The 27,896-nt window shown below is 41.6% G+C and overlaps 3 protein-coding genes across 3 annotated transcripts; all 3 read left to right on the top strand.

Annotated features, from left to right (window-relative positions):
- The first annotated feature begins 648 nt into the window (after nt 1-648).
- On the top strand, nt 649-4,137 carry LOC106642245 (uncharacterized). Its single transcript, XM_089591269.1, has 7 exons — nt 649-850; nt 918-1,234; nt 1,427-2,171; nt 2,270-2,408; nt 2,503-2,621; nt 3,077-3,171; nt 3,680-4,137. The coding sequence occupies exons 2-7, from the start codon at nt 1,224-1,226 to the stop codon at nt 4,116-4,118; spliced, it is 1,548 nt and encodes a 515-aa protein (XP_089447395.1). The 5' UTR covers nt 649-850; nt 918-1,223; the 3' UTR covers nt 4,119-4,137.
- A 380-nt stretch (nt 4,138-4,517) lies between these two features.
- Nucleotides 4,518-8,154, top strand: LOC149375046 (uncharacterized). Its single transcript, XM_089591270.1, has 2 exons — nt 4,518-4,570; nt 4,883-8,154. Exons 1-2 carry the CDS (start codon nt 4,560-4,562, stop codon nt 5,235-5,237), a joined length of 366 nt encoding a protein of 121 aa, XP_089447396.1. The 5' UTR covers nt 4,518-4,559; the 3' UTR covers nt 5,238-8,154.
- A 7,337-nt stretch (nt 8,155-15,491) lies between these two features.
- Nucleotides 15,492-20,275, top strand: LOC106642216 (uncharacterized). Its single transcript, XM_089590862.1, has 5 exons — nt 15,492-16,145; nt 16,290-16,408; nt 17,758-18,255; nt 19,466-19,963; nt 20,102-20,275. The coding sequence occupies exons 1-5, from the start codon at nt 15,752-15,754 to the stop codon at nt 20,273-20,275; spliced, it is 1,683 nt and encodes a 560-aa protein (XP_089446988.1). The 5' UTR covers nt 15,492-15,751.
- Nucleotides 20,276-27,896: the final 7,621 nt, after the last annotated feature.

Raw genomic sequence — 27,896 nt, 5'->3', positions numbered from 1 at the left:
AATGATGACTATATAATATATCCAGTATATACGGCCATACATGTGCAATTGTCCATGTATACAATGTATGAATGTACTATACCTAAGGTAAGGTATAATTTAATATAGGGTGTAATCCGCAATCGACACCGCAGCGCAGCCATGCAATAACACAGGAACGTTGGAATGGTATGTATAACACAGGGTAGCAAGGTGTATTCTACAATCACCGCCAGCTATACCTATAGGTAAAGCCTACGCACTCTCAAATTGACATAAAGTACACAGTGCACAAGAATAACATTGAACTTCATAATTCGTGGAAACCCAAAATATTTTTGTCATTACATTTTGGTAAAGAGTTATGTGGTTATTATAGTAGTGCCATATGATCTATTTTAGAAACCAGCTGCAACTTGGACCACTAAGTAGAAATTAAAAAATTGTGGTGTGAAAGTGCCATTTGCGGCAAATTTAAAATTGTTACAACCCCATATGACCCAATAAAACAGGAACGGCGGAATAATATAATCCCATGACCCTATAACACAGGAACGATGGAATGGTAAAACCCAGAGTGTATTCCGCAATCACCCATCGGTAGTAGCGCTCCCAACCATGGGTGGCGGCGATTGCGGGATACACCTACTTATGCATAATACATGTATATATAGTGCAACGACGTGTGCAACCTTGCCGTTTGTCGATACGGACGACACGAGAGTTAACAGTTAAATAAACAACACCCACACTTGTGGTATTTACATGTCTTTCAAATTAATTTTTCACGTGCAGTAGTGTTTTTTATGATACTCGTTGATTATGTTTACGTAAACGTGTGAATCGACGAATATTATACGTATTTTTGATTGTAATAATTAACGTAATTACGTAACGAAAGAAATGCGAGAAATAAAAAACATTTGATGTTAATACAGTGTGGGCGCTGGATAGAAGTATTAACAACTCAGCCACTCATCAGGAAGAATAAACGAGAGAAAAACTTGAAACCAAGATAATTTTGACCAACTGTGATGGCGACGTTTGGCATTTGTGGTCTAATACTCTATTGTTGTTGTACTCAGTTGTTGTTCATCGAGTTGCACCACTGATTGCGTGGTTGCCCGTCATCGTTTTTCCATGTACTAATAATACCTACCTAGATAATTACTTATCTAAGAAGCGTGTGGATATTTTTAAAATTTCCAACTGTAAGTCTATTGTTCACCTGAAGCTCTACAGCTATGAATAAAAAGTAAGTTAAAAGACATCAAATTCAATTAAATTTATTGTTGGATGAAATATCATGCACTATGAAACAATACTTGTGAACAAACGTCATTGTAGCACTTGCATGTTTTATTTATTTTTAAGTAATTAGGGTTAAAATTCATCAGGTTATTGAACATTCAGTATGTAACTGTAACTTGTCACTAATGGATTTCAGAGTTCCAATCGATTATGGCTGTACAGGTCAGCTCAGGAAAACTAAAAAAAAAAGCAAGAGAAGTACAGGTGCCCACAACCATTGCTGCAGTGATGATAGAAACCGAGATAAAGATAGAGACAGTTATGAGGCTAGCGAAGATGAAGTGCCACATGTAGCTCATGTGCCTGCAATGGAATATGCACCACCGGTGTTTTGGCAGCAGCCACAGATGTCTCAGCAAACCCAGCATCATGCAACTAACAACGGGCAACGTCTCTTTGCAGCGGTATCAGATCCAAGTGTGTGTGGTTATTCCGCGGTCCCAGTCACTTATGCCATGGAGCCAGTTTCTATGCCTCCAATGTATCGCCTGTATCAGCCAATAGTCAAGCCAAATTATAGATTGTACCGTGGTAGGACACGATCGTCCCTAATGCGCATGCAAAATGGACCACCCTGCGGCAATGATACTTTAAGGAATGGGTACTCAAGTCTTCAAGAGAATAGCTGGGACCAGTCCATTCCCATAGCTTATCAAAATGGAGATTATGCTAGTCTACCACCCAATGCCAATGTAGATAATAAGGACAACAGGCAAGAACTTAGCTCAGAGCATAGGAGGTACTCTGACCCCGGCTTAGGACCTGCTGAGAATTTACCCATACATTCAAAAAACAACGACGACAGTGACAGTGCAGCCAGTAACAGTTCTATTACTACAATCGACAAGAGTAATAAATTATTGTTTGTACTCTACGAGCAGGTACATTACGAATTTTTATTTTTTTGTTTCAAACTAGACAGCTGGTTTGTTTGGGTATCTTATTTACGTGATTTTTTTTTCTAATTTTACTTTGATAGATGACAAAAATGAAAGAAACAAACAGTCAATTGTTCAAGGAAATGCACCAAGCCAAGTTAGATTTGGAGACTATTAAGACTGAGTTACTGCAAATTAAGCAAAACGTTTTGTGTGATTACCAACCGGGCATGTTATCGGGTAACTATACAAAATATTTTAAAAACACTTGTGCCATTTGTTTAGTATCACTATTTTTAATTTTAACTTGTGTCTGTTGTCTTTCATGATACAGATGTAATCAAAGAAATAAGAGAAGCTAGTAAAGTCCAGGAAGAAGCAATGTTTTCGAAAATGAAGCTTCTAATTGAGAATCAACAGTCTGAAAAATTTGCACAAGTAGATCAATTAAAAGTAAGTGGAAAAGCAACGGCTAGAAAAACGTAAAGTTATATTTTTTCACGTAACGTTCACCAAAAGGACCGAGCGCATTTGCGTGAGCATTGAATGCTGAGGCGGGATGTTGAACTGATGTTTGATTAGAAGCTGGAGAGCTCCCAGGTGCGGGGCCAGCAGTGGCCTCTCGAAACTTTTTTTTCTTCTCATACTTACTCTTGTTCCCATTGTTTGACTCACAAAGTATTGGAAAATTCATAGGGGGAAAACTTACGGGAAGGCACGAGTGATGGGAAGAAAGGGGAAGAGGGGGGTCTACGGTATTAGGTTTCAGGGGTAAAATTTGAGGCTCGCATGAGGGCACTTAGCTCGGTTTCGAATTTCAGTCGCGTTCAGCGGCGGCATCATCATCAGGCTAATGGATAGCTTCCCAGTGAGAGGATTGGTCTAAACTGGCTCTACTTGTGTTTCAGAGTCAGTTGGAACAAGTGAGAAGGGAAAATGAGGAAGACAAAGAGAGAATCATCAAATTGGAAAAGGAGGTGACCGCACTGAGGCACGCCACAAAGTGAGTATACACACACACCAATCATACAACTTTATTACCATTAAATTTTTACCAAAAGCGCATTGATCGATAGCGATGTACCATCATCAAAGTCATTATTATTACAAATCATTATCACTCACAATTACTGTTGTTTTCGTCTTATCATTTCAAATAATATATTAATAATAATAATGAGAGAGACGATCGTCATCGCAATGATTAGCCACATAAACAAATGTTGAAATTAAATTAAAAAAAAAAAAAAAAAAAAAAAAAACACGTATTGTGCACGCGGGAGTTTTGTCCCTGCCAATTGAGCCAGGCAGGTGCTTGGGGCTACATATACCTTTGCACACCTACCCACCGACCCACCCATCACCACCCCATATCACACCCGTAATCAAATGTATACAAATACAGCCAGCCAGCCAAAAACGTGCAAGCGCAGCAGCTATACATAATACACGTAGCTAGTGCATCAGAGGGTCATTGCTAAGCATTGCTCTTTGGGGTGTCGTTGCAGCAGCTGTTACAGCAGCAGCGAATGCCGAGAAATCGCGGCTTTCGAGGAGGAGAACCTGGCCTTGCGCCGCGAGCTGCAGGAGGCGCTGTCCGCGAGGGCCGGGCTCGCGACGGCAGCGTTGACCGCGACGGAAACTACGACTACGACAACATTGACGACGACAACAACAACAACGACAACGACGACAATAATGACGACTGCCGTCAGCAAGTGCGTACCGAGTTGGTCCGTCGTAGATTTCAACTTGTCGATTTGCGCGAGTACCCCCGAGCCACTCACCTCCACCACCACCATCATGGACTACTACCCTTCGCTGTCTCCGACGCCTTCGTCCCGGGGCTCCGAGGGCGCCGAGGAGACTACAACCGTCCCGGACAGCCTCGCCACCTCCAGAGTCCTCACTGCACCTTCACGTGCCACCTACACCACCGCCTACATTTAGAGGCAGCTCGATGGCCTTAGGTCGTTAGTTCACCCCGTTAATTTTTATTTTTTTTTTTTTCTTACATCCAATACGATTCGTTCCACCTACTATATGTATACTTTTCACCCCCCGCATTTCTTTCTACTTTCCTTTTGCTTTGATTTCACCACTGTCATTTCATTTCTCACAAGCTCGCTTTCTCGCTCTCTCGCCACCGTTGCTGCCTCTGTTTTTCATCATTTTTGCTACTGCTGTACTATGCTGCTGCTGTTGTTGTTGTTACTGTTGTTGCCGTGGCATCGGGTGGATCCCATGCACTTTTTCCTCTCATTCACACACGCTTCACGCTTCACGCTTTCTCTCATGTCCAGCACCGCTGCAGCTGACATTTCACTTTGGGAAAAACGACACCTGCTCGAGGAGCCAACTTTTCAAACAGAAAGTTTTTTATTTGCTTAAATGTGCAGTAAGTAAGTATGTGCCAAATAAACTTGTACCCGTAGATTTTGGAATGCGAGGAACGGGGGAGAAACAAAAAAAAAAAAAACTACTTGTCTGTTTGATTGGTCTGGTTGGTAGTGTACAAAGTAAGCAATGTACCGTACTTTGGTGCTGCTTTGCATGGTTTTGGATGTATTAGAAATAAAAGCTGATGAAACGTCAATCGCTTGGTCGAGTTGGTAGTAGTAGCTTATTACGGCTTGTAAATGGTATGTGAGGTATAATAATGGCAAATGATATATATGTGTGTGTGGTAACGCGAACGGTGATTTGAACCGTAGAATGGATCGGCTGACGAGTATTCTGCGCGGCAAGTTGTCAAGTCAAGGCTGCAGCTGTTCCAAAGGCAAAAACCGCCCGGCAAAATCGAGTTCGAGGCTCGGTAGGCCCGGCAACAGTATCAGCGACAGCAGCAGTAGCGACGACACGTCCAACAGCAGTGGCGACGACAACGATGACGGTGACGAAGACGACGACGACGACGACAAGGAGGATGATGGTGCCGAGGCTGAACAGCACGATAAACAGCCTGTGCTCGAACGTCACCGGGCATTCCACGCTTCCAGCGCGGGTTCCTGCGATAACAGCATTAACAGCATGGCAGCTTCTACTGCTGGCCCTGTCACTGATCTCTAAACTAACTCCAAAAGGTTCTTCTTCTTCTATTTCTCCTTATTTCTTCTTCTTCTCGTACTTTTCCATCATTCATTCTTTGTTTTTTCAAAGAAATCACTCACACACCGTGACTCGTAATTTTGATAATAACAACATGCTATTTTTACTTTTATAATGACCGTGGTCTCTTTTATTTATTTTATTGTCTAATGTTTCTCTCTCGCCGTCGACGAAAGGCATCTCTGTATCACTAGAATTATACAATTTATTGTAAGCATGATCATGAACATTATTGTACATTATGATATACTTGAAAAAAAATGAAATTCAATTTTTAATATCGTACGGATACGAAATATTATACTGAAAATAAGAAAAAAACGAGTAAAATGACCTAGATTACAAAACATTAACTATATAGACTTTATATATTCGCGCGCTAGCAATTAACTTTAGTATTTTGTAACCAATGATGGTCCTGCGTGACCACCGATCATAGCGCTCCACGTTTAAGTTACTTTGGCTGCTCACGATTGCTCGCCTGTGAGCATTTAGTCAGTCCGCACCGATCGCTCGTCCAGTGAACCACAGTGTGGTCACTGTGTACACCTACCAAGTAGACATTTTCTCGAGTAAATCATTTTAAATAGAAAGAGAAAATGTCTTGTGTAATTTACTCGCGTGACTCAAACAACATGATTTTCAGTTTAATTATATTAGTAAAATAACTGTTCTTCAACTTCGTTCAATATCCTTAAACTAGCGCACATAAAACGTAATTTTATTATTTACCACAGTTTTTCAATTTTCTCTCATCAAGTGTTGTAATTTCTGCTGTTAATATACTTTATTATTTTGTTATATATAAAAAGGTGCGAGTGTTAATCTTTCAATGAACCCAAGCAATTGGCTCACACTCTTTTCCCTCGCAACCGGTAAATCAAATCATACAGTCCACAATCATTGGGTTTACAATCCCAAACATTTTTTGTACACCACTTTTCATTAACTGGCTGTATCAATCCACTTTGAGGATATGTTTTAAAAATAACATATATTTTGGGATATTCTGTATAGTTAAAAATATTATTACAAATAAAATCCGATCTATTCATGAATCCAATTCTAAAATCATGATCTTCATATTTTACTATTAGAGATTTATATACTTCTCCAGAATCATGTGCTTCAGTTATAAGTTGACCTGGACCATCATAAATAGAGAGAAAGTTATCTTTTGTACCACATAGGTTATTTTTTATGATCGATTCCCAAAAAACGTTCCCATAATAATCTGAAAATGAGGAGAAATCTTTATAATTAAATGTAGTTCCATCATTAGCAATTACTTTATTCTCTTCAAGATCTAATTTTGCTATTTCTTTGATTGTTGTAATTTTAAATTTGGTTGATCTTACTGGTCGATCATAACTTATTCCATGAATGGTAGTATCTGGCCCATATTATGTACATGATCCCTCACTAATGGATCCTAAAGTTGTTCCTTGAACGAATTGTACTCCTAATGTTGTTTGGATATTAAATACTTTATCATTGTATGTAAATTTTCCAGTGGAGATTAAGTCTGTACACTGGTTTTTTGTTAATTTTACTATTTCAGAATAATAACCACCATTATAGAAAGTGTCTAATTTATCTCAATATGTGACTGGCCTCGATTAGACATGAAAAGAATTCTATAACCTCATATGTTTTAGGTTGGACGAGTTGGATTGAAACTAATTCTGAATTAATAATAGGTTTTTTCATCTTACAATTGAACATATTTCTTGCAAAATTTTCTCAAGTGTACTTATGACTTCAAGACTTGTATGTTTTAATTACCTTTAAGATTGATTTTTATTTATTACCATTGATGACGCGCCGTGCAATCTCTTGAATTTCAACAACTCATCTACTTACATAAAGTCGTGTTGAAATTTCAACCTAATTATCTCTCTTTATTAACAATGCTACGTACCAATAATTAAAATCATAATTATGTAAGTTGAAATGAAGGGCAAGGTTTTGTATGAGTATTGAAAGAATTTTTGTTTTTATAAAGAGCTAAGACCATTTGTTTCTCAATTAGTGAACAAAACAGACGGTGTCCATATAGGGCAACCAAAAGTATTATAATGCAAGTGGGATTTTTAGTCACTGTTGATCTGATTACTTTTCGAAAAACTAAAATAAGCTTCGTTGTTAGGCACGATCGCAAGTGCCCCATGTTCTCAGCAGAGTGTAAAAATGTAATCGATACCTATATTGGTTAAAACTTTAATGGTCGGTTCAATTAATGATAAAGTAAGACCTGCAGAAAGTTTGGCAGAGCTTACTGACAGACTAACAGACTTTGAAATGCCACTACTTCTACAAAACTCAATGGTTCTTATGTAATTTACAAAAAAAAATGTATATACAATTTTTAGAAATTTTATGTTATCTTATTAGGGGTACAATCAAGTGTTAAAATAACATTTAAATTAGTAATACACATTTTGCATTTAATGAAGAAACCGTATATCTATTGCATTTAAGCCCAATATATCCGTGATATTTTTTTAGAATAGCAATAGCGTTCACGGACATCAAGGGCTTTTGACCGATTACAATATGATCCGAAGCCATGTAGAAAAAGGCTCTTTAGAGTACCATACCGTATGTGGTGGATTTAAAAAAAAAAAAAAAAAAAAATTATTATTCTTCTGTAATAAATTTTTCCATCGTTCCGACTGTGCCTTATATCAATCAAGTTATCCCTTGTAAAAGTGGGATATATATTTTTTAAAGTTAACACAAAACGTGATTCTCTTGTAATGGCTCCGTCTGGGTAAAAATACATACACGTCGAGGATATATTAGTTTTACTTAGACTTAAGTTGTTCCTTGTAGCATGACACGCCTGGTATAAACATGGACAGTTTGAAAAAAAAAAAAAAAAAAAAAAAAAAAAATCATGGTTGAAACACTTAATTACTAGAAAAACCCAAACTTTGCTGTATCGAGAAAATTTGTCCGTTTAATTATTGTAACTGTAGTTTGTATGCGGCAGCAAAAAAAGTAGCGTAGTTAACGTAGAAAAATTAATATATTTTATATTTATTTATCACTTAGTTTTTAATGTAATTATATGGCGTTTTCAAAAAAGATGTTCAAAAGATTTCCATGTAAAGCATCAATATGGTAATGGACAATAAATGAATGAATTTCCAAGCGCTCTCGCGAATGACAATGTACAACGCATGCTCGTGCCATCTCTTTGGCCGATCAAACGGTAAAGTTCATTTACACAGTCGAATCGCTTCACCGCAATCAGAAGCAAATTTGCAGTTGTAATTAAACATTTTTTAAAATAAAAATAATCGGCATTTACGCGTCAAAGAATCCCAAAAGGATTGAAATATTTTTGTAACCGATTTGTACACAATTGTAATTATCATACCCCACGAATAAACCGAAAGTTTTGAAAAAAATTTAAACGCACGCCTCTTACTTCACCTTTGACGAGGGAGCGCTGGTATATTTACCACGAGCTGATACCGCAAAGTATTTTTTCAATCCCAATCCGACTCCCATGACAAGGATTGGAACCGGTAAAATCTGCCGGCGATTTATGAGAGAGGGTGGAGCCAGCCAACGGCAAGGGTACGGAGTGCGTTTATTGGCGGTATCCTCTGTCGGCCAGGTGCGTTATCTCTGCAGCTCCGGGGTGTATAGGTCGAGAGAACGAGCTCATGGGATCTCGAGGCGCATACAGCCGTGGTTTTTGGCGGGCGCCCCCCCAACCGGTCGGCGGGTTTTTACGAGCGGCGTGCGATAAAACCTCTCGAGTACGAAACAACTCGCCGCCTGCCCGGTGCAGCGTATATATACGTATATATATATGTACCCCCGACACCTCCGTTCAAATAAGCGCCTTGGGGCGAGTGGAAATATTACCAAGTAACATTTTTTTATGATTACGACAAAAAATAAGAGAAAATTCACGAGTGCTCGGCGAGCCAACACCTTTTCTGCTCTCAGCTTTTTCAGATGTGTATGCGCTATGTGCCTCACTCGCTTACATCGTGCACTTACGCGTGTGCGTATATATTATGTGGGTGCGAGCTTGCGATCGATAATAGCGCGCTGCTCCTCCTTATGTTCTCTCTCTCTCTCTTCGCAGCTTGTCGTTGGTCACGGAGGAGAAAATAACTCTACTGCCGACGTCCAATCAAATTTACTCGCGTGTGTTAGGACTACGTTATATTATGGTTGACTATCATATGCCACCCATTTTTCCGCTCCGGTGAAAAAAAATTCCAAATGATATTTTCGATGGAAATGAGAATTTTGTGCCAATATCGATCCGTCCCAGGTTTTTCCGCACTTGAGCATTTTTTTACAGGCTTAATTTGGTGAGCTACTCCTACTTGGATTTCAAATTGAAGAACGTTCGAGTGAAAGTTACTGCGCCTCCAAAAAGCTCCATGTATATATATACACTTATGCTCCTTTTTTCTCCATTTATCCTTTTAGAAAGATGTAACGGCGCCTTGTTTACATCAGTTTTTCGGCTGACTTTCAAAAAATCGTTGCCAATTTTCTTAATGACTGCACCTGCATGCTTTTTCTTTCCAACAAAAAAAAGCTCAAGATCGACGCAACTGCTCTCTATTGATTTGCCCAAAAAAAAAAAACAATAGATTGATTTTTCATATTTGTCTTTGTGTAAAACACGAGAGAAGCAAGTATAGACAAACGAATTGAATCGGTTCCACGGTATATATATATACATACATGGGTGTACATATAATATGTATCCTCGTGTTTGCCCAATCGATGCGTTTGCTCGTGACGGCGTAACGTGAAAAAAAAAAAAAAATTAATTACCGAGAGAGCTGTATAATGGCCAATGTCGTTAAGAAAAAGGAAGGACTTCTCGCTCAAATTGACCACATTGTTGTATCAGAGGTGAATTGCAAAGACGGAGAGAAAAAAAAATGTATCAAGGAGCGCACAGTACATATAGTTATTGCATAAATATTCAAGAGAGCTATATATACTTTTATCCACACATTTAGTGGGTCGGTGCGATTGCTCTCTCTCTCTCTCTCTAGCTCACTCGTCAAAATAATATAATATCTTCTTGCAGCGGTACAGGTACACATCTCGGAGATAAAATTATTATTCCCCCGTTCCTCACACATACATGGTACGTATACGAATTGCCAGAGGCGCGTCGACACACGTACCTATAGGGAGAAAAAAAGAGAGCACAGACACATATTGGCGAACGAACAACGGGGGGTGGGGGGGGGCTACTTATGCGCGTTTATCTTTCGGGAGGAGGTGTCGCGCCGAACAAAGAGACAAGGTACGCCGAGAGAGCTGGAGCGCGGATGACGAAACATTATATTGAAATTAAGTGTACGCGTAAATGTACTTGTATATGCTTGAGCCCAAACTGTTAGGCGCACGTACTATATACCCAAGGATTGCGTATACAAGTGATGTATAGGTACACACTTGGGCATACATCTGTCGCAAAAGGGGGTAACACGTGTAAGACGCGCAAGAGCCGAAAGATAAATTCGGTAAAAATAATAGAGGTAATGTATATAAAGGAGGGGGACCCCGACGTACGCGAGTTTCACGCCACTCGACGAAGGATGTGTTTTTTGTTTTCTCGAGCCAGCTACGTATATATTATAGGATGGGCATCCAGAGACAGTATAGAGAGCGGCAGAACAAAATAGGTATAGGTCGGAGGGGTTGGGGAGAGAAAAGCCGTGGGGCAAAGACGAAGAAGGACGAGATAAGTGCGACGGCGGGGGTGAGAGCATATTATTTTTACGTTGGCGATTGAAGCGACGACCTATAGAGGCCTGTACACCTACTTAATATAACGAGACGAGGAGAAGCGTGTTTTCGCCGAGATAGAGGTGTAGAGGACGAGCGAGTGGGTATATAGATTTGGGGGGTTGGGGGATACTGCAAATCTGGGAAAAGCGAGCCGAGGCACGCACAACACGTGACTTTGCGTCTGCTTCGCGTCGAGCCTGATAGAGCATACACACTCTCGAATCATCGTTTGTTTTCTATGCCGGACCCTCTCACCCCCCCCCCCCATACATTATCCGTCAAGGTATATATATATGCACCATCGAGTGTGGCCATAATGTTGTGTTACGATTATTGTTGCACGTTTTTCCCTTTCAATTTTCCCGCTCGGCTTTATTGCTCCTCGGCTCTCTATTCTATTCCGCCGATCGTCATCTCCTTGGATTATTTTATAATTGGCCCATTAGGGAGAGGTGCCCATAATATACCTGTATATGTACTTACCGAAAGGCCGGCCCGTCCATTAGAGCGCGCTTGTGCAACGTTGCGAGCATCGTTGTTGTATATTATATACGTGGGAGGAAAGGGAAAATTTTTAGTCCAAGCATTCCTCCCATAGTGTCGGGATTATCGGGGATTACTGACCTATCCTTGAGCGTTTGTTTTTCACGGGTACGTTTTGAGTGTAGGTACTATACCCATCACGTACATAAATACAACTTTTTAGTTCTTTTTTCCTCGCCTATATATTATATACACGTATAGTGCTTCGCGCCATTAAATAAAGGAGAATTTTATGCTGTATACATAATAATACAATGTGTTACATAAATATAGATGATGGGTATATCATCGTGATTAGCGATGTTGCAGATGTCTCGGCTGTGGGTGCCATTCATCTTATAGGTATACCCATGTATTTTCGTTGCATCCATCAGCTCCGTATCGGTGATGCAGGGTACAGGTGTACGAGCAAAGACGTAGAAAAAAAAAAAAAAAAAGGTCCAGAGCGTATATATACGCTGTCCGAGTAAGTATATAACGTGACGTAGAGCGAGAACCTGCACAACAACCGGGTGGGTAATATAACAATCGGGGGGGGAGGGGGGCTAAAAAAACACAGAGGTGCGTTTGAGACGAGGAAAACGTGAAAGAGGTAATAGAGTTATTATACATATATATGCACACGGGGAAGAGAAAAAGCCGGCTTGGGTCCGCTGCTCCTCTCTTTATATATATGATATTACCTATATATTATGTGCGCACACACCCTATGCATATATATGCAGGTATGGGGGGGGGGGGGGCACGAAAAAGTGTCTTGATTTGTTGTTTCAGTCGGCACGAATAACAAAGGTAAAAGCGAACGAAGAAAAAGTCAGTTCTGAAGAGGACTCGAGTGAAAATCTAAAGCGGCCCCGACCGACGCCCAAGATGATGCTCTTGGTCCGTCGCTCGGCGGCGGTCACGTACGAAAACACCGAGATTCGGTGCGGATGGGGGAGGGGAAAAAAAAAAAATTGGCGCTCCGAGACGGGAGATTCTCGCTCGTATCGCGGTGTTAATTTTGGGGGTCTCGAGAGGTCAGGGGACCAAAGTGCCCGTGTGTGTACATACACGGCGGACCACCCGGAACGAAGGGAAAACAGGAGACTCATCGCTTGCGGCCGCGAGCCCTTCCTCTTCCCCCTTTTTTTTTTTTTTTTTTTTATTTTCCCCCTCTCGTGTTGAAATGACAAAACATTTCCGTCGAGCGGCGAGCTTTGACACACAAGTGCGCCCCCGCTCCGGTGGGCAGTTTATTTGGATCGGCTTGTTTTTGTTTCGAGCCACTCATTACAAACTCAAACGAAATCTAATTTATGGCTCACCAATGAGTCCATTCGCAACGACCACATATTACATACTTACTTACATTTTTCTGAAATCGCTTCAGTTCGCTTAGCATTGACAAATTATTGATTACTTTTTTGTACACCAGCATATTTTGTTTGTTTTCTCACAGTCTTGGCAGTATACATTTTCAATGGCGCATTTTTTTTAAACATAATGTTGCAGTGATTTGCAGTTTACCTACTTGATGTAGTATTGCGTATGAGTTTTAAAAGCTTGGATGACTACGAAAGAAAAATAAGCTTACCTTTGATAAAAAAAACGTTGTCTATTTTTCTCGAGCATGAGCCTGCTCATACGTTACTTGAACATCGTCAAATAAACCGTGTTTAAATATAAATAGAGCATTAATAAACGAGATAAAAAGAAAATACGGATGATAATTGTATAAATGTATATATACAGTTATTGGGTACATTATACCCGCGCGATGATAATTTAAGTGGCGGTGGTGATTCCTTCAGCCAATATTAGGTGGTTAAATATTGTACACATACAACCCGTGTACGGTTTGCCAAAGAGGAACAAAAACGGTGTTTATGCTTAAATTTACTTTGAATGCCGATGATTTTCAAATATAACCGATTTATCCCGTCGCGAGGGCGAATCGACGATCTTTTCAAATGTTGACTCTTGGGGGGGGGGGGGGGAAACGACACCAACACTGTACGTCTTTGCTTTGGCGTCGTCGCATTATGAACATGTGCAAGCAAAAGTTTAGATTTCAACACGCGCGTCCGCAAATACTTATCGAGGCGATAAATCACGAGGGACAAATAAAATTGAACATCTCGAGCAAAGCCAAGTGTGCGCGCGTGTATATGTACCTATGCTCGGGTGCTTAATACACATCCACCTCTGTGTGTAAGCACATATTTGTCAATGCAATCGTTAAACACGCGGCTCTGAGGGGATATTTGTCGGGCGTAGGTATATACACACACACACACGGTATCACCGATTGCAAAATCAACGCGAGTTAATCGTCGAAAAAATTGAACTGCCCCCTTGTGACTGATGAAAAAAAAAAAAAAAAAAAAAAAAAAAAAGTCAAGCGCATGCACACAAGATGGTTAAAGATTATCAAACGAAATAAAGTTATATAGTTGTTGTTGCGCTACATTTGTTTACCCGCTCTTTTGGTGTTCAATTAGTTATGGTAATGTTTGTAAAAGCGCTAAAGGAGGATCGGCGAGTCCATCGACGCGCGCTACTCGACAAATATAGGCACAGACAACCAAGTACCTATATAGGCGAGAAAAGAGCAGAGATAAGATTGAGATCGGTACATGGAGAGAGAAATCGATCGAGCTCGAGTGGTACTCGCCTATATATATATACTATACCTATTGGTGCGCGATGAGCCGTGAGCCCGTGAAAACGAGAGCAAGTTTGTGTGTATACACATATATATGTACATTTTACCGCACGGTATGCACACAGATACCCCACACGTAGTACAATATGGTAAGGGGTATATCTACAATGTAAGCCTAATAAAGTACCTATACCTACCGAATGCAATTTCTGTAGGAAGAAACAACAGAGAGAGAGAGAAAGAGCAAGTGCTTGATGCTCACAATAGTAGGTATATATGCACAGAAGCAGCAACAGCATCGCACGGTGGACGATTATTCGTTGGCTAGTGCAGCGGCGGCAGCATCAGCCCGCTGTTTACAGGGACAATATTTTCATTCCGCAAACAATTCGGAGCTCGATAAAGACCCGAGCAATGGGCAAGCAAGTACTTAGGTACCTATACAGATCTACAAACACACCCGCGTGCCTCCCTCCTCCTCCAGCCCTCGGCGTGTACCTATATATACTAACTCTGTATATTACGTGTGTACTAATGCCAGATAATACATATCCAACCGACTTACCCACATTTACCTATACCCTTTTCGCTCTTTGCACATCTCTTCGATCTATACGTATATAGGCAAGTAGCTCCTTTTTACCCACATTTTTGTTTACTCCCGGTACCCATACCCACATCCCCATAGGTATAAATAATTACATCCGACACGGCCCAACAGGTAAACACGCGTTATTGTATACCTATGCAGGTAAATTGTAATGGATGAACCCTCGTTAATCGTCATGATTTTCCAACCATCATACGCGCGTTGAGCCCGCAAAGGGGGGGTCCAGCTGCTGTTGCATTCGGCCGTCGGTCGCGCGCGTGACACTTGACAGCGGACGGGGTAAGTATATAGGTATAAGCTAAAAAAAAAAAAAAAAAAAAAAAAAAAAGCCGCGGCGCAGGCGCGAGGGGGCGGAACCCGAGCTCCCCCATTGGCTCGGAACCCTCGGCGTCCCGGCTCCGCCCAACACCGCGGCCGGGAGGGGCGACTGTTTGAACAAGCCGCGCCGGCTCGAAGCTCCCGGAGTACACTCGTCAGCCGGCCTCCAGCCACGACGGACCATATAATTATCGTGCGCGAGTGTGTTACGTATATTACGTTGTACACTAGTGCCGCGGCCCGCGCTATAAGGAGGACGTGGTGACACGACCGAGCTGTGAAAAAGGAGGAATCGTTTAGCAAGACAAGTGATCAATGGGTTCGTGTTTGTAAAAACCAAGAGTATAGTGCCGGCAAGAGTGTTTTTCTGTTTAGGTACACGGTGCGCGGGTGTGTGCTCACGATATCGTTGTCTTGTTAAATACCTATACGATACTAGTTGGTTAGTTATTGGTCGAAAAGTGAAAAGTGGAGGTGAGCGCCCGATGAGCGGCGAGGACGAGGGCCGCGGGACAGAGTATCTGTGAGTGTTAAGTGTAGGAAACGCGACGGTAGAGCGCTTCGGCCCAAATGACCATGCTCCAGTCGCAAAATCTTTACGGGGAGCCGAGCAGCGCTGGCATGGGCGGTATGGGCGGCATGGCGCCCACCTACAGCTCGATCAACTCGATGTCCTGCGTGGGGATGTCGATGAACCCCCAGAGCCCGGGTGGCATATCCATGAACGTGTACGGGGGCTCGGTGCCGGGGATGCCGGGCATGTCCTGCATGAGCGGGCTCTCGGGTTACGGGCCCCTAGCGGCCGTGGCGCCCGGCGCCGGTGGGGTCGGGAGCCTCGGCTCGGTTCCCGCTTCGGCCGTGCCGGGTCGCGGGGGTGCCGATCCACTGGCCGAGCCCGACTCGCCCAACTCGCTGCAGCGCGCCCGCCAGGACAAGAGCTATCGGCGCTCCTACACTCATGCCAGTACGTCCTCTCATTTCTTTTTTAACATTTTTTTTTTTTTTTTTCTGTTTTTTCTCCTTTCCACTTGCAGTAAAAACATTACAATGATAAACCATTATTTTCTCTTTTTTTTTTTTGAAAGATTCATTTCATACGTTTTTTTAGAGCCTCCGTACTCCTACATATCGCTGATAACTATGGCCATCCAGAACGCGCCCTCCAAGATGCTCACGCTCTCCGAGATCTACCAGTTCATAATGGACCTGTTTCCATTTTACCGTCAGGTTAGTTGTTTTATTTCCAGCTGTATATCTGTTCAATTAACGGGACAATGATTTAAAAAGATAAAAAGTGCTAGTCTGTTCAGTGGACGAATCAATTTCTCCTATCGTGTATACGAATGCGCGTGGTTTTTTTTTCAGCTCTGTTCCATTACTTTATGAATGACCAACAGAATTAACACTCATCCACATTGTGTACCGTCAGATGCCATTGTTACGTAAAATCGCATGTGAATGGTTTTTTGCTATTACGTTATTTTACATGCCTATAACCGCAATTTTACACGAAATTAGATAATTTTCTCACATTTCGATTTAGTTATCTCTCTCGGTAAAACAATTTCTGATTATTTATTGGTACAACGTGTGTACTTTTTAAGGGTATTGCAACAAAAGTTACAGGCCATTCATAATATTGGGCTTAATACAGTCAATTTTGCTTAAAACATATAAATCCGAACTTTTAATCGATATATTAAAACAAGTCGTCATTTTTATCAAAAATAGTGATTTTATATACCATCATCAGGCTGCTCTTGCCTGTTCTCGAGGTTAAAATTGCTGCGCCCCTAAAAATTTAAAGTTAAACTATCTTACAACGCATTTTTTATTTCATTATGCTCACTTTTTTCAATTGCATGAGGTTCCCACTTTCCGAGATATGACAGTTTAAAGTTCAAGTGTCACACGTAATACGCAACTGCAATAACAAACAATACAATTGAATTATGCACAATACGCATGTATGTAGTGCTTGTTTGAGGTGTAATTTTTTATCTCGGGGTGTGAAAAAAAAAAAAAAAATGTAAAATGGAATGACTAAAGACTTGGTGTTTTAGGCTAAATGGTCATATTGTGAAAGGAAAAAAATGAGAAACGAAAAAGCTAAAAGAAATAACAGAGCGGTTTGATTAAAATTAGTTGAAAACGTTGTTTTTTAGTGCGTAGCGTAAAGACGAAAACAGGTAAAAACATAGCTTTCGTACTTTTACCAAATTTGGTTTCGGGTGCTTTAAGTTTTTTTCGTACAATGTAAACGTACGAAAACTAGGATAAAAATTTTTGTTTGTTCCGATTTTTGGGTAATATATTATCTCGATGAAAATTTTAACTAGTAATATTTTAAAGCTGAAACAATAGATTGAGGCACCCGTACCCTTGTCGACAAAATTTTATTCCCGTAATAAATGACCCAAGGTGTGAAATTTGCCCAGGAAAACTTGTTTGGATGAAAATTTGGCCCGACTCACGAATACTTATTATCTTTTCGTGTCAATGTGCTCTGCCGTCGGTAAATTTAACCAAGAGCTTTTTGCACTAAACACAATCCCCGGTGCATTTTAATCCTCCAGAACCAGCAGCGGTGGCAAAATTCGATACGGCACTCGCTCAGCTTCAACGACTGCTTCGTGAAGGTGCCGCGGACCCCGGACAAGCCGGGCAAGGGCTCCTTCTGGACCCTGCATCCCGAGAGCGGCAACATGTTCGAGAACGGCTGCTACCTCCGCCGGCAGAAGCGCTTCAAGGACGAGAAGAAGGAGATCAACCGGCAGAGCATCAAGCACCAGCAGACGACCCACCAGTCCCACCAAACCCAGCAGCAGCACCACCACCATCAAGGACACGTGAGTCCCGACCAGCACAAAAAGTCCCAATCCGCGCCCCATCAGCACCACGTCGGTGGCGTGCACTCGCCCGCCGACAAGAACCTCCACTCGCACCTCGTCTCGGCGCAGCACCACCAGCACCAACAGCAACAACAGCACCAGCAGCAACAACAACACCATCACCAACAGCAGCAGCACCACCACCAACAGCAGCAGCAGCAACACCACCACCAACAGCCTGGGGTAAGCGTAATCTATTTCTACTCTAACAAAAGCTCCACTAGAACCAGCTGCGCCGGTCTCGTGATCAAATCTAAGTGTTTTTTTAACGGGAACTTCGAAACCAAGCGGTTTTATTGAACGGTGGATGCTATTACTTTACGTACCGTGACAGCCGTAACTATTAACATTTCAGATTACTATTACTTTTTCGCCCTTTTTTACTTGAACCCATCCATTACAATCTAATTGCGTTTGTTTCTCATATGACATTTCATTCCTGCAAGTGAAAAAATGAGTATTTTTGCAAAAGTTGCAACCATTCGTGCAAAAATCATAAATCACAATTATATATTTATTTACATTTTATGTAACGCGGATAAATATTTGTTTTTCTATTTTCAATTGAATTATATCAATGCGCATAACGCTCTGACGCTTACTTGACCAATATTTTCTTATTTTTATCAAGTGACGATTTTAGTGAAACATATTTACAGAAGCTCTTTAACGAATTTTCACAAAAATAAAAAAAATTTTCTCCGGTTGCACATTTGATGGAAAACATGTGGAAAGAAGTAGATGCTCGCTCAAGGGAGTTTTTCATTAAAAAAATTTCATAGCTATTTCTCTTTGACAAGTGCTGTTTCAATAGACTCTTTTATTCACCCAATCCCCCGACTCCATTTATTTCTTTTGTCTGATTTCTTTCCATACGTGCACTTATGTCTTGGCTAAGAAAATTTAGTATAAAAAACCTACGATAAAGGGCCACCGACTCAGAGTTCATAAATTGTTCAAAAACATTGTACCAAGTGGATCGAAATCGTATGAAATAAAAAAGTTCAGCTAATTATTTCAACAAAATCATTCTACTTGAGCGTTTTTAAATTCAAATACTACCCCCTCGGAGTTGAGTGCTCGGAAGATTGCGTAGAAATTTCAGGAACAAGCATATACTTTCCGAACGTATCGAGAGAAATGAAATATGAAAATAATCATGAAACTCCTTGAAAATTGATATCGTGAAAATTTTGTTGTTTGCACGTTATTGCGTTCACCTAAACTAGTAAAATTAATTTTTACCTCAAAAATGGTACAACTACACTGCAATTTTACATAGAGTAAATTTCTCTCGGTGAAGCGATCCGACGACAGCTACAGCACGTGCACTCTTGAACGTTATGCAAGTACTAAACGCTTGCCCGCACCCCCTTTATGTCAACAGCAGCAGCAGCAGCAGCAGCAGCAACAGCAACACTCGCAGCACCAGCAGCACACGGACATAGGTGGCCTACTGCCCGAGCTCGCCACGCACGACGAGCTCGCCGCCATGGTCAACCGGGGCCTCCACCCCCACCTACTCGCCGACCCGACGGCCCTCCACGGGCTCAAGCAGGAGCCGAGCTCTTACGCCCCGGCCAACAACCCCTTCAGCATAACGAGGCTCCTGCCCGGGGTTGCCTCGACCGCCGCCGCGGCAGCCTCCCCCGGGGCCCAAGTGCCGCCCGACAGCAAGCCCCCCGAGCTCAAGCAGATGTACGAGCTGCACCACCAGGGCTACGTGAACGCGGCCGCGGCCGCAGCCGCCGCCAGTTACCAGCAGCACGCCAACGGCATGCACCACCAGATGTCGAGCACCGGGGGCGGTGGTGGTGGTGGTGGTGGTATCGGTCAGCCCTCGGACTATTACCAGAGCCCGCTGTACCACCCGGTGGCGGGTTCGGGTCCCGTAGGCCCTGGCTCCTCCGGGGGCCCCGGCTTGTGACACCACGCCTCGCACCCCTTCGCCCTCGCCTGATTCGCTGCCGCTGCGGCCGCGGCCGCGGCTCAACGCTGCTGGTCCCCCGCCGACGACGACCTCGACGAGGACGACCCCCAAGCTGCCTCGCCCAGCCTTGCCTACTGCCTCCAGCCGACCGTCCCGCACCAGCTGCACCACCCATCATCACAGCCCCTCGGCCAACAGCAACAACAACAACAACAACAACAACAACTCATGCAGCGGATGAAGCTAGCCAGTGCGGGATACTGCAAGGAATAGAGGACCCGTGCAGTGCATATACATATACTATTTCGTCGGTAGTGCGCGATCAGTGACGGGCCGCCGTGTGTATGTGTGTTGTGCGCCGTTAAAGTTTCCGCTGGTCCTCCTCCTTGTGTACCATAAGTGTAGATAGTCGCACCCACAATGGCACTCGTGTATACGCACAACGGCTTTCGCAACTGTTATAATTAAACCTCCACACGGATGGACACGTATTGTAAAATGCACGCGTACCTTATAACATGCAGATGTGCGTACAACGGCAAAGTGCAAAGTGATGGCTAAAGTGCATACGGTCAACTGTGCTCAAGTTGCAGAAATATTTGAAAAAGTAGCAAAAACTTATACGTATAGGTGCAGGCAGGATGAAAAAAAAAATGGGGTGCGCAAATGGTGTTGTACGTGTCGATGAATAAAACAACGGCAAATATCCAAGACTCGCTCGGGACGAGCGAGCTGTGCTAACTATACATACAAAAAAAAATACACACACACATATATATGTATATTATATATTGTAAATAAAAAAAACTTTGGTAGGTATACATATGCAAAAAAAAACATATATATATTGCGAAAAAAAAAGTTAATTACTGTTGACTGTCTTGGTAATTTTTTTCTAATTTTTCTTAACACAGATAAGAAGCATAAAAAAAAAAAGAAAAGTGTTACGTTTTTGTAATAATCGCAAATAACGCATCGCTATAATACAATTATATCGTGATTGATGATTGTCGCACCGAGAACATGATACTATACGACACGTAGGGTATATATAAATACGCATACTTGGCCAACTTTGGCCAACGGTGTTCCGTTCCTCGCGGCGTGCGCGCAAGATAATCACGGCGTGTAATATACGTACAATATACCTAAAAATAAAATGCCGAGCTGTGAGCGTAAAATAAAAAATTTGAAGAAAAAAAACAAAGTATAAATAAATAAATAAATAAATAAATATATATATATAATAAAATAAATAAAGATCGACAAAGTTGAACTTGTATTGTATTATGGTTTCAATTAAAAATCACAAGCAGTTGTAAATGTAAAAAAAAAAAAAAAATAAAAGAAAAAAAAAGTTAAAAAAGAAGAAAACGATAGAGGCGTTTTGGTCGACTGTACTTATTATTTGTTTCGTTTCGATCGACTCGAGCGCAAAACGACTGTAGCGAGACACGATTAGAGTTATCGCTCAGCTATTGACGGCAGCAGCAGCAGGTTCGAGTCCGACGCGCTCTTTTATATTCACACGTTCACCAACAAAAAAAAAAAAATAAATAAATAAATAAACACAAATCTCGGGTGATTCCAATACATGTGTGATGTGGCGCGGTGCATTTGCGCGACGGACTCGAACCGACGCTGCTCGCTTGGCTACGATAGCTGCGCACTATACTTATACGTATACATACATTGTAACAACACGCGCAAAGTCTTCTGTCCAATCCAAGTAGAAATCTGGGGATACGCTGATTCTCCTCTTTTCGAAAATGTACATGTTTCAATAAATTAACGTATTTCTACGAACATTTGTGTTTCGACTTTGTACCATCAGCCACAAAAAAGCACACCCATCCATCCTTTCTCCTTCTCTTCTTTTCTGTTATCCAAAATACAGCTTCCTACCTTCGTCGTGATTGGATTTCCGCGTTGCACGTCACTTTGTTTTTGTTGTACATAATAATTACACACGAGATTGATATATTGCAAGAGATATGTATTTTTTTTTCCTCGTAATAAACTACTTCGTTCATAAAGAATTAAAAAATTTTGTAGCTTCCCCATTCGTTGTGATTCTTCCTTACTGGGGATTAATTCACTAACTTATCTGACTACGTGACAAAACCGATACAAGTGTAAAACAAGAGTCGAAAATTTTTCTGACTCGGTTTTTTCTCCTCAGTCGCTAAAAACCTCTTTTATTTTGAGCAAAACCATTTTAAATTATCATTTCCCATTCAATTAAATAATGGATCAAGGCTTTTATATTTGATGCGCGCTACAAAAAAATTCAGGAATCACTTTCACGTCATCTACCCCCTAGTATTTCAAAAATTAAAGAAATCTTTTTTTGATCTATAAAATTTTTATCTCTAAGCGAAATTTTTTAAATTTATTTCAATCATTTGATTTTATAAGATTTAAGAGAAATCTTTGAAAAATTGCTTTTGTGAGGAAAACTCGCTTTCTATAAAAAGATGAGTTGATAGCAGACAATAATCACAGCTTGTTCGATATAGGTTGGTTACAAGCTATTTTTCTAAAATTCATTTTTTATGTTTACGAAACTCTATTTTTTGTTTCATGATTTTTGATTAAAACTATAGTGAAACGTATTATATAAATGAAAAAAAAAAAAAAAAAAAAATTGTTTGCACTGAATTTTTATTACAGTTACAAACGTACAAAAACACATCCGGCTTCAGAAGCAGTTCATGTATCGATTTTATGAGTCTTGAAATTCCTACGTACACATAAAATGGCCGCCGTCAAAAAAAAAAAAAAAAAATGTGCATACATCGATCGAGTATTTATTAACTATAGGGAAACGAAAACGGAAGTTTTGCGAGCACGTGACACAATCGATAAAGTTGATGGCGTGAAAATTATTTGTTAATCAATCACGCAGAGATTTTTTAAGTAGTCCAACAACGTGATGGTGTGTTTTTAGTATTTATCAATATTGGAGTTAGTAATTAAAAAAAAAAAAAATGTATCACAACCAGATAGCATTTAGGATTTGAAGAACATCACTTGTTCAACTTTAACGTATTTATTATGGGCAAACAAATATTACCCAAGCAAACCTCAACCTTTCGCGCATTACCGTACTTATATTTATCAATTGCAAACAAGTTTTTACAGGAGAGCACATAACTCACTTGTTCACTGTCAATGTTTGCCAATGATGTTTTTCTTTTTTTTTTTTATGTTTTCGATACTTCTTTACCCAATAAACACACGATTTTAAGCGTTATTGTTTTCTCGTAATGTCCAAAACATTACAGCGCTGCGATTTACCTAATGCGTACGATGTTCATTAACTTTGGGGATGAAAAAAAAAAAAAAAAATATGTTTTGTCAATTTTGTTAATTATTTGACCACTGGATTAATCTTTGATTTTCCCTTGCACAATTAGTATACGCTGGTAAAAAAAAAATTGAGAAAATTTCAAAACCGAGTTTGGATTTTTCAAGATAAACGTATAGTAGTAGTTGTAGCTTTTACACCTTTTGGCCAAAGATAAATTTGAAATCCGATCTGGAAGCCCGAAGCCATTTACAAAAAAGGTAAAAAATACAATAACAATGATCCATAACCAATGTGGGAAATCGTTATAAAATTGTACTTTTAGTATACACATATGAAAAATTGGTGACTGGGGGTTGGAAGAAAAACATGGATTTGTATTCGCAGAGGATTAATAATAACGCTGTGGGTACATGCAGTATATATGCACGTATACTGCAAATAGACAAAGCGAATAGTTATTATCTGCCATGTATACACGTAGCGCTAGCGAGAATCGAGTGCGAGTAATATAAGTGGAGGAGAGAAGGAACTATTTATATGTATGGATAACTCTCTGATGATGATGGCAAACGAGAGTAATGTGAGTGCACGTATCAGCACAACAGATAGAGAGCGGGTGTACGTATATAATAAACGTATATACGTTGAGGCATCGGTACAAAGCTGTGCATAAGTGTATATCGCCAATATTTGACTAAATCGTGAACAATGTTTGATTGTGCACGCGCTCACGGATACTTAAGTACTCCACGGGCCTCCCTCTCTTTCTATAGCTTCCTATACCAGCTACAGAACTACACAACATGCACTTGTTTCTCAAGCTGCAGAATTGCAGATCGGCAAAATACGCGCATTAGTATGGCCGGGCCGCTTGGCGTAAAGTGACATTATAATATAATTGTATACACCGAATAATGAATATTGTCCGTGCAAGCATACAAATATACCTAATAGTTAAAATAATTCTAGCTCATGCTATAGACGGACAGTATATAAGCGGGAGGGGTAAGAAAATCAGCCACGCAGTCCAGCATGGCGCGGGGGGGAGGCAAAGGAATTAAGAGGGAGAGAGGGGAAGCAAGTATATAAGTCGCGGGAGGCCGCAAGACCTGCAGTTTACACACACCACCGGCCGGTTACTTAATTACTTTTAAGCAGAGACAAAGATAGACTCGATTTCGCGGATCGCCGATTATAAGACCGAGAAAATATATATATATAAAAGTACGGTATATACGATACCTACTTATTCCCCGTGCAAGTATAATATAAGGGAGGGCTTCTTGTGTATAGGCAGGGGCCGGCTCTATGACCCATGGTACAACAGCTGTATATATGTATATAGGGGGGAAGCTCTGTACAGCGTGCCAATACACATACATTATATGTACGACGAGAGAGCCGCGCGAGTATAAAAGTACGGCAAGCAGAGAGAGGGAGAGAGAATTGCAGGGAGGGCGAGGCGCGAACCGGGCCGGCGTTGCCATCGCTACGCCCGCCGGCGGTGGCTCTCGTTGGCTGGGCTTCGTCTCTCGGCTCCCTCCCGGCCCTCCATGTATATACTCCATCCCGTATCGCACGCGAGCGCCCATACATATATACGTGTATATATATACAACACCAGCCCCCTCCCGACATCGGCGGGAGCTATATTGACTCGGCGGCCGCGGCCATGCTGCTTTCCGCGGCGACGGCGCCCGACCGACGAGCCGAGCCCCGCAGCTTTGCTGATGATCATACATACATACATATATATATATGCTCGCGCACACGCACACATTTATGTACATCATGTATTTCGCACTCTCGGCTCCTTTCAGCCTCGCGGCTTTTGCTCGAATCATGGCATCGTTGTGTTAAAATGCAACGTTGATCGCAACTTGGCAGACATTTGGAAAAATAGAAAGACCACGGGCATGTTATTTTGGGCTACCTACTTACTTGCAGCTAACAAAAAAATAAATGCCAATACATTGTTGATCAATTGAAGAGAAATCAACTATTGACTTATACCCTTTATCAATGAATATAATATATATCGTCATTGTTGTACCCTCTCGAGTCACTGTCGTATATATGGACGCGCGCAAGCTCTCACATTATCCATTTTCTCTTTTCGTTCATTATACGCATATAATATTTATGCACTCACTCGCATTGAGTTATGTTTCTCTACATGTTGGGCGAAGCTGTAAGTATATTGAAATTAAAAAAAAAAAAAAAAAAAAGGCTCATTATACGGCTGGTGCGGATTTAACGTAGCGGCGAAAAGACACGTGTAAACGGGTAGGCGGCAATACTAATAAAAAGGGGCCCAAACTCGAGCAACGTTATTTGTATGGTTTATTGTTAAACACGACTTGATGGGTGGATAATTTTACGGACATAGAGTCACTGGTGGTATGGTCATCGGTGGATGATAACGAGCTCGTTGACTTGCACTGATTGTCGGCGAGTAGAGAAATAATGTTACTCGGCCGAGAGAGAGAGAGAGGGATCGCAAACGAAAAGTCGGAAAATCACGGTCAAACGAAGGGCCATGTGTAGGTAGAGCGAGGTCCGAGTCGAGGGTCCATCGATTTCGCTGTCCACACTGTCCAACGGATCAACAGCGGGCACGTATATATGTAGGAAAATCCTCGCAGCGCTCGGCTCGACACGTTTCGATCTTCCATTCGCGTATATTATTGGATGTATGTATACATATAACCACCCGTCCACGGCACAATAGGTGTGTATAGCTGAGATTCGTGACGCAGGACCACAGTACGGATCCTCGATCCTCGGTCAGCTGGTGAAAAACACAGATTATACGCGTCATCTTTTGTATATATGTGTATGTATATATTATACACGTAAGTGCGTGCGTCACTCTCAAACGGACGGATGGACGTTGTTGCGAGTGATCGAGCTATACATATATATATATACACCTAAAATAAATATACATACGTACTTATGCCACTCAAGCAAATTGATACGTCCGCGTGCACGATGCGCCGTTCGAGACGCGATTGCAACCTCGACCGTGTATATATAGGTATTATCGAGGGGGATGAAGGATCGCGCTTCGTAATTAACGAGCCCCATCGATCATCACCTGCGCACACGCGCCAACTTTTGCCCACCCCTAAAGTATACATTAACCATGTACGTGTATAATGATGTGTGGAGTCCCTCGAGATGTGGAGGGCAAACGATGCCTGCCTCGGTACGATAAGGACTCGTGGTCGCCGATGCCGGCTAATGGCCCTGTTGTTGTTCACGATTTGGAATAAGAAATAAGGGGCAGGGAGGAGGGGGGCGGCCAAAAAATCACTTGCGGAAGAATATAAGAAGAGGGAAAAAAAAAAAGAGAGACAAAGCGGGGCAGAACGAATAAATAACAATATACACATATAAAAGGAGCAGTGACAGAGAGCAGACGTGTGTCACGCAATGGCATTGTGTTGGCACTTTGTTCTCGGTGTACCTATATACATGTATGTATGTACGTATGGGGGATGGGGTGAGCTTTGGTTTCTTTTTATTCGGGGGTGTCGAGCCTCGGCGTGTCCGCGGGGGACGACCAAACGATGAATACAAGTATACAACAACCTACTCCGCTGGGCGCACGTACATATACATGTTGTGTATAGGGTACATCCCGCTAAACGGACCGCTTGTACGGATGGGTGCCCGCGCGCCCCGTAACATGCCCGCTCAGCTCGGCTAAGCCGTGCTAAGCTCCGCATCCCACCCCTGCTATATTACTTATACTATACCCCGCGTCTTGCCACCAGTGCTTCTCGCTCTCTACCCCTTCTCGAGGTCCTCCCCACTCCCTCACTGTTTCTCATATTATATTCCTGGGTGCCTGCAAAGTGCGAGCTTATTGTCTAAGGGTGTACATATATATATGTACATACATCCGTACTGTTTTACTCGACCGTACAACTGCAGCCCGTGGCGGCTGTACTGAGGGAGATAATAATATAATATATAATATGTGTATTTGTATTGTGTATCACCACCGCGGCTGGATCGGGCGCCGCCAGGTACATTATCACCGTACAAATCGAGGCCTGCTTATCGCTCGCTTATTTTATACCCACATACGTATACATATACGATTATATGGCGCACGCACGCATATAAACATGTGAAATTATTTTTCCATCGCGTATATTATGTATAAATATACCACACGGTATACTTATACACGCATAAATTTAATATATATATATAATATTAAAAGGTACACTCGAAGCGCAGCCCCACCCTATATTATATTATATTAAATGCTGTTACGTATAGCGTGTAGGAGGGAACGTCCACAGCGGTGCTCGGTAGTCCGAAAAATATCGATAATTTGAGCGACGGGGATCGAAAAAGAAAGATCAACCCGTCAAAATATTTATATTGTATGACCCGGCAATTGTACCTTTTTACACACATATATTATACCCTACACGGGTAGGGGTGGGGTATAAGTATATAACTCAATTTGCATGTAATGCGCTGTACTGTTACGAGCGTGAAATAATACGAGAATGGGGGGAGCAATATAAGCGGTAATATACATACATACATTGACAGCCG

The sequence above is a fragment of the Copidosoma floridanum genome, unplaced genomic scaffold (assembly GCF_036245765.1).
Source record: "Copidosoma floridanum isolate Cflo_tuat_1 unplaced genomic scaffold, Cflo_Japanese_pri ptg000013l, whole genome shotgun sequence".
Taxonomy (NCBI): domain Eukaryota; kingdom Metazoa; phylum Arthropoda; class Insecta; order Hymenoptera; family Encyrtidae; genus Copidosoma; species Copidosoma floridanum.
Note: the sequence above shows the minus strand (reverse complement) of the source record. Positions and strands in the feature narration are given on the sequence as shown.

Coding starts and splice junctions, on each gene's coding strand:
- LOC106642245 (XM_089591269.1), top strand. Junction 2,409..2,502: donor CCAACCGGGCATGTTATCGG/GTAACTATACAA, acceptor TTCATGATACAG/ATGTAATCAAAGAAATAAGA. Junction 2,622..3,076: donor CACAAGTAGATCAATTAAAA/GTAAGTGGAAAA, acceptor CTTGTGTTTCAG/AGTCAGTTGGAACAAGTGAG.
- LOC106642216 (XM_089590862.1), top strand. CDS start 15,752: ATGACCATGCTCCAGTCGCAAAATCTTTACGGGGAGCCGAGCAGCGCT. Junction 16,409..17,757: donor TGTTTCCATTTTACCGTCAG/GTTAGTTGTTTT, acceptor TTAATCCTCCAG/AACCAGCAGCGGTGGCAAAA. Junction 18,256..19,465: donor ACCACCACCAACAGCCTGGG/GTAAGCGTAATC, acceptor CAACAGCAGCAG/CAGCAGCAGCAGCAGCAACA.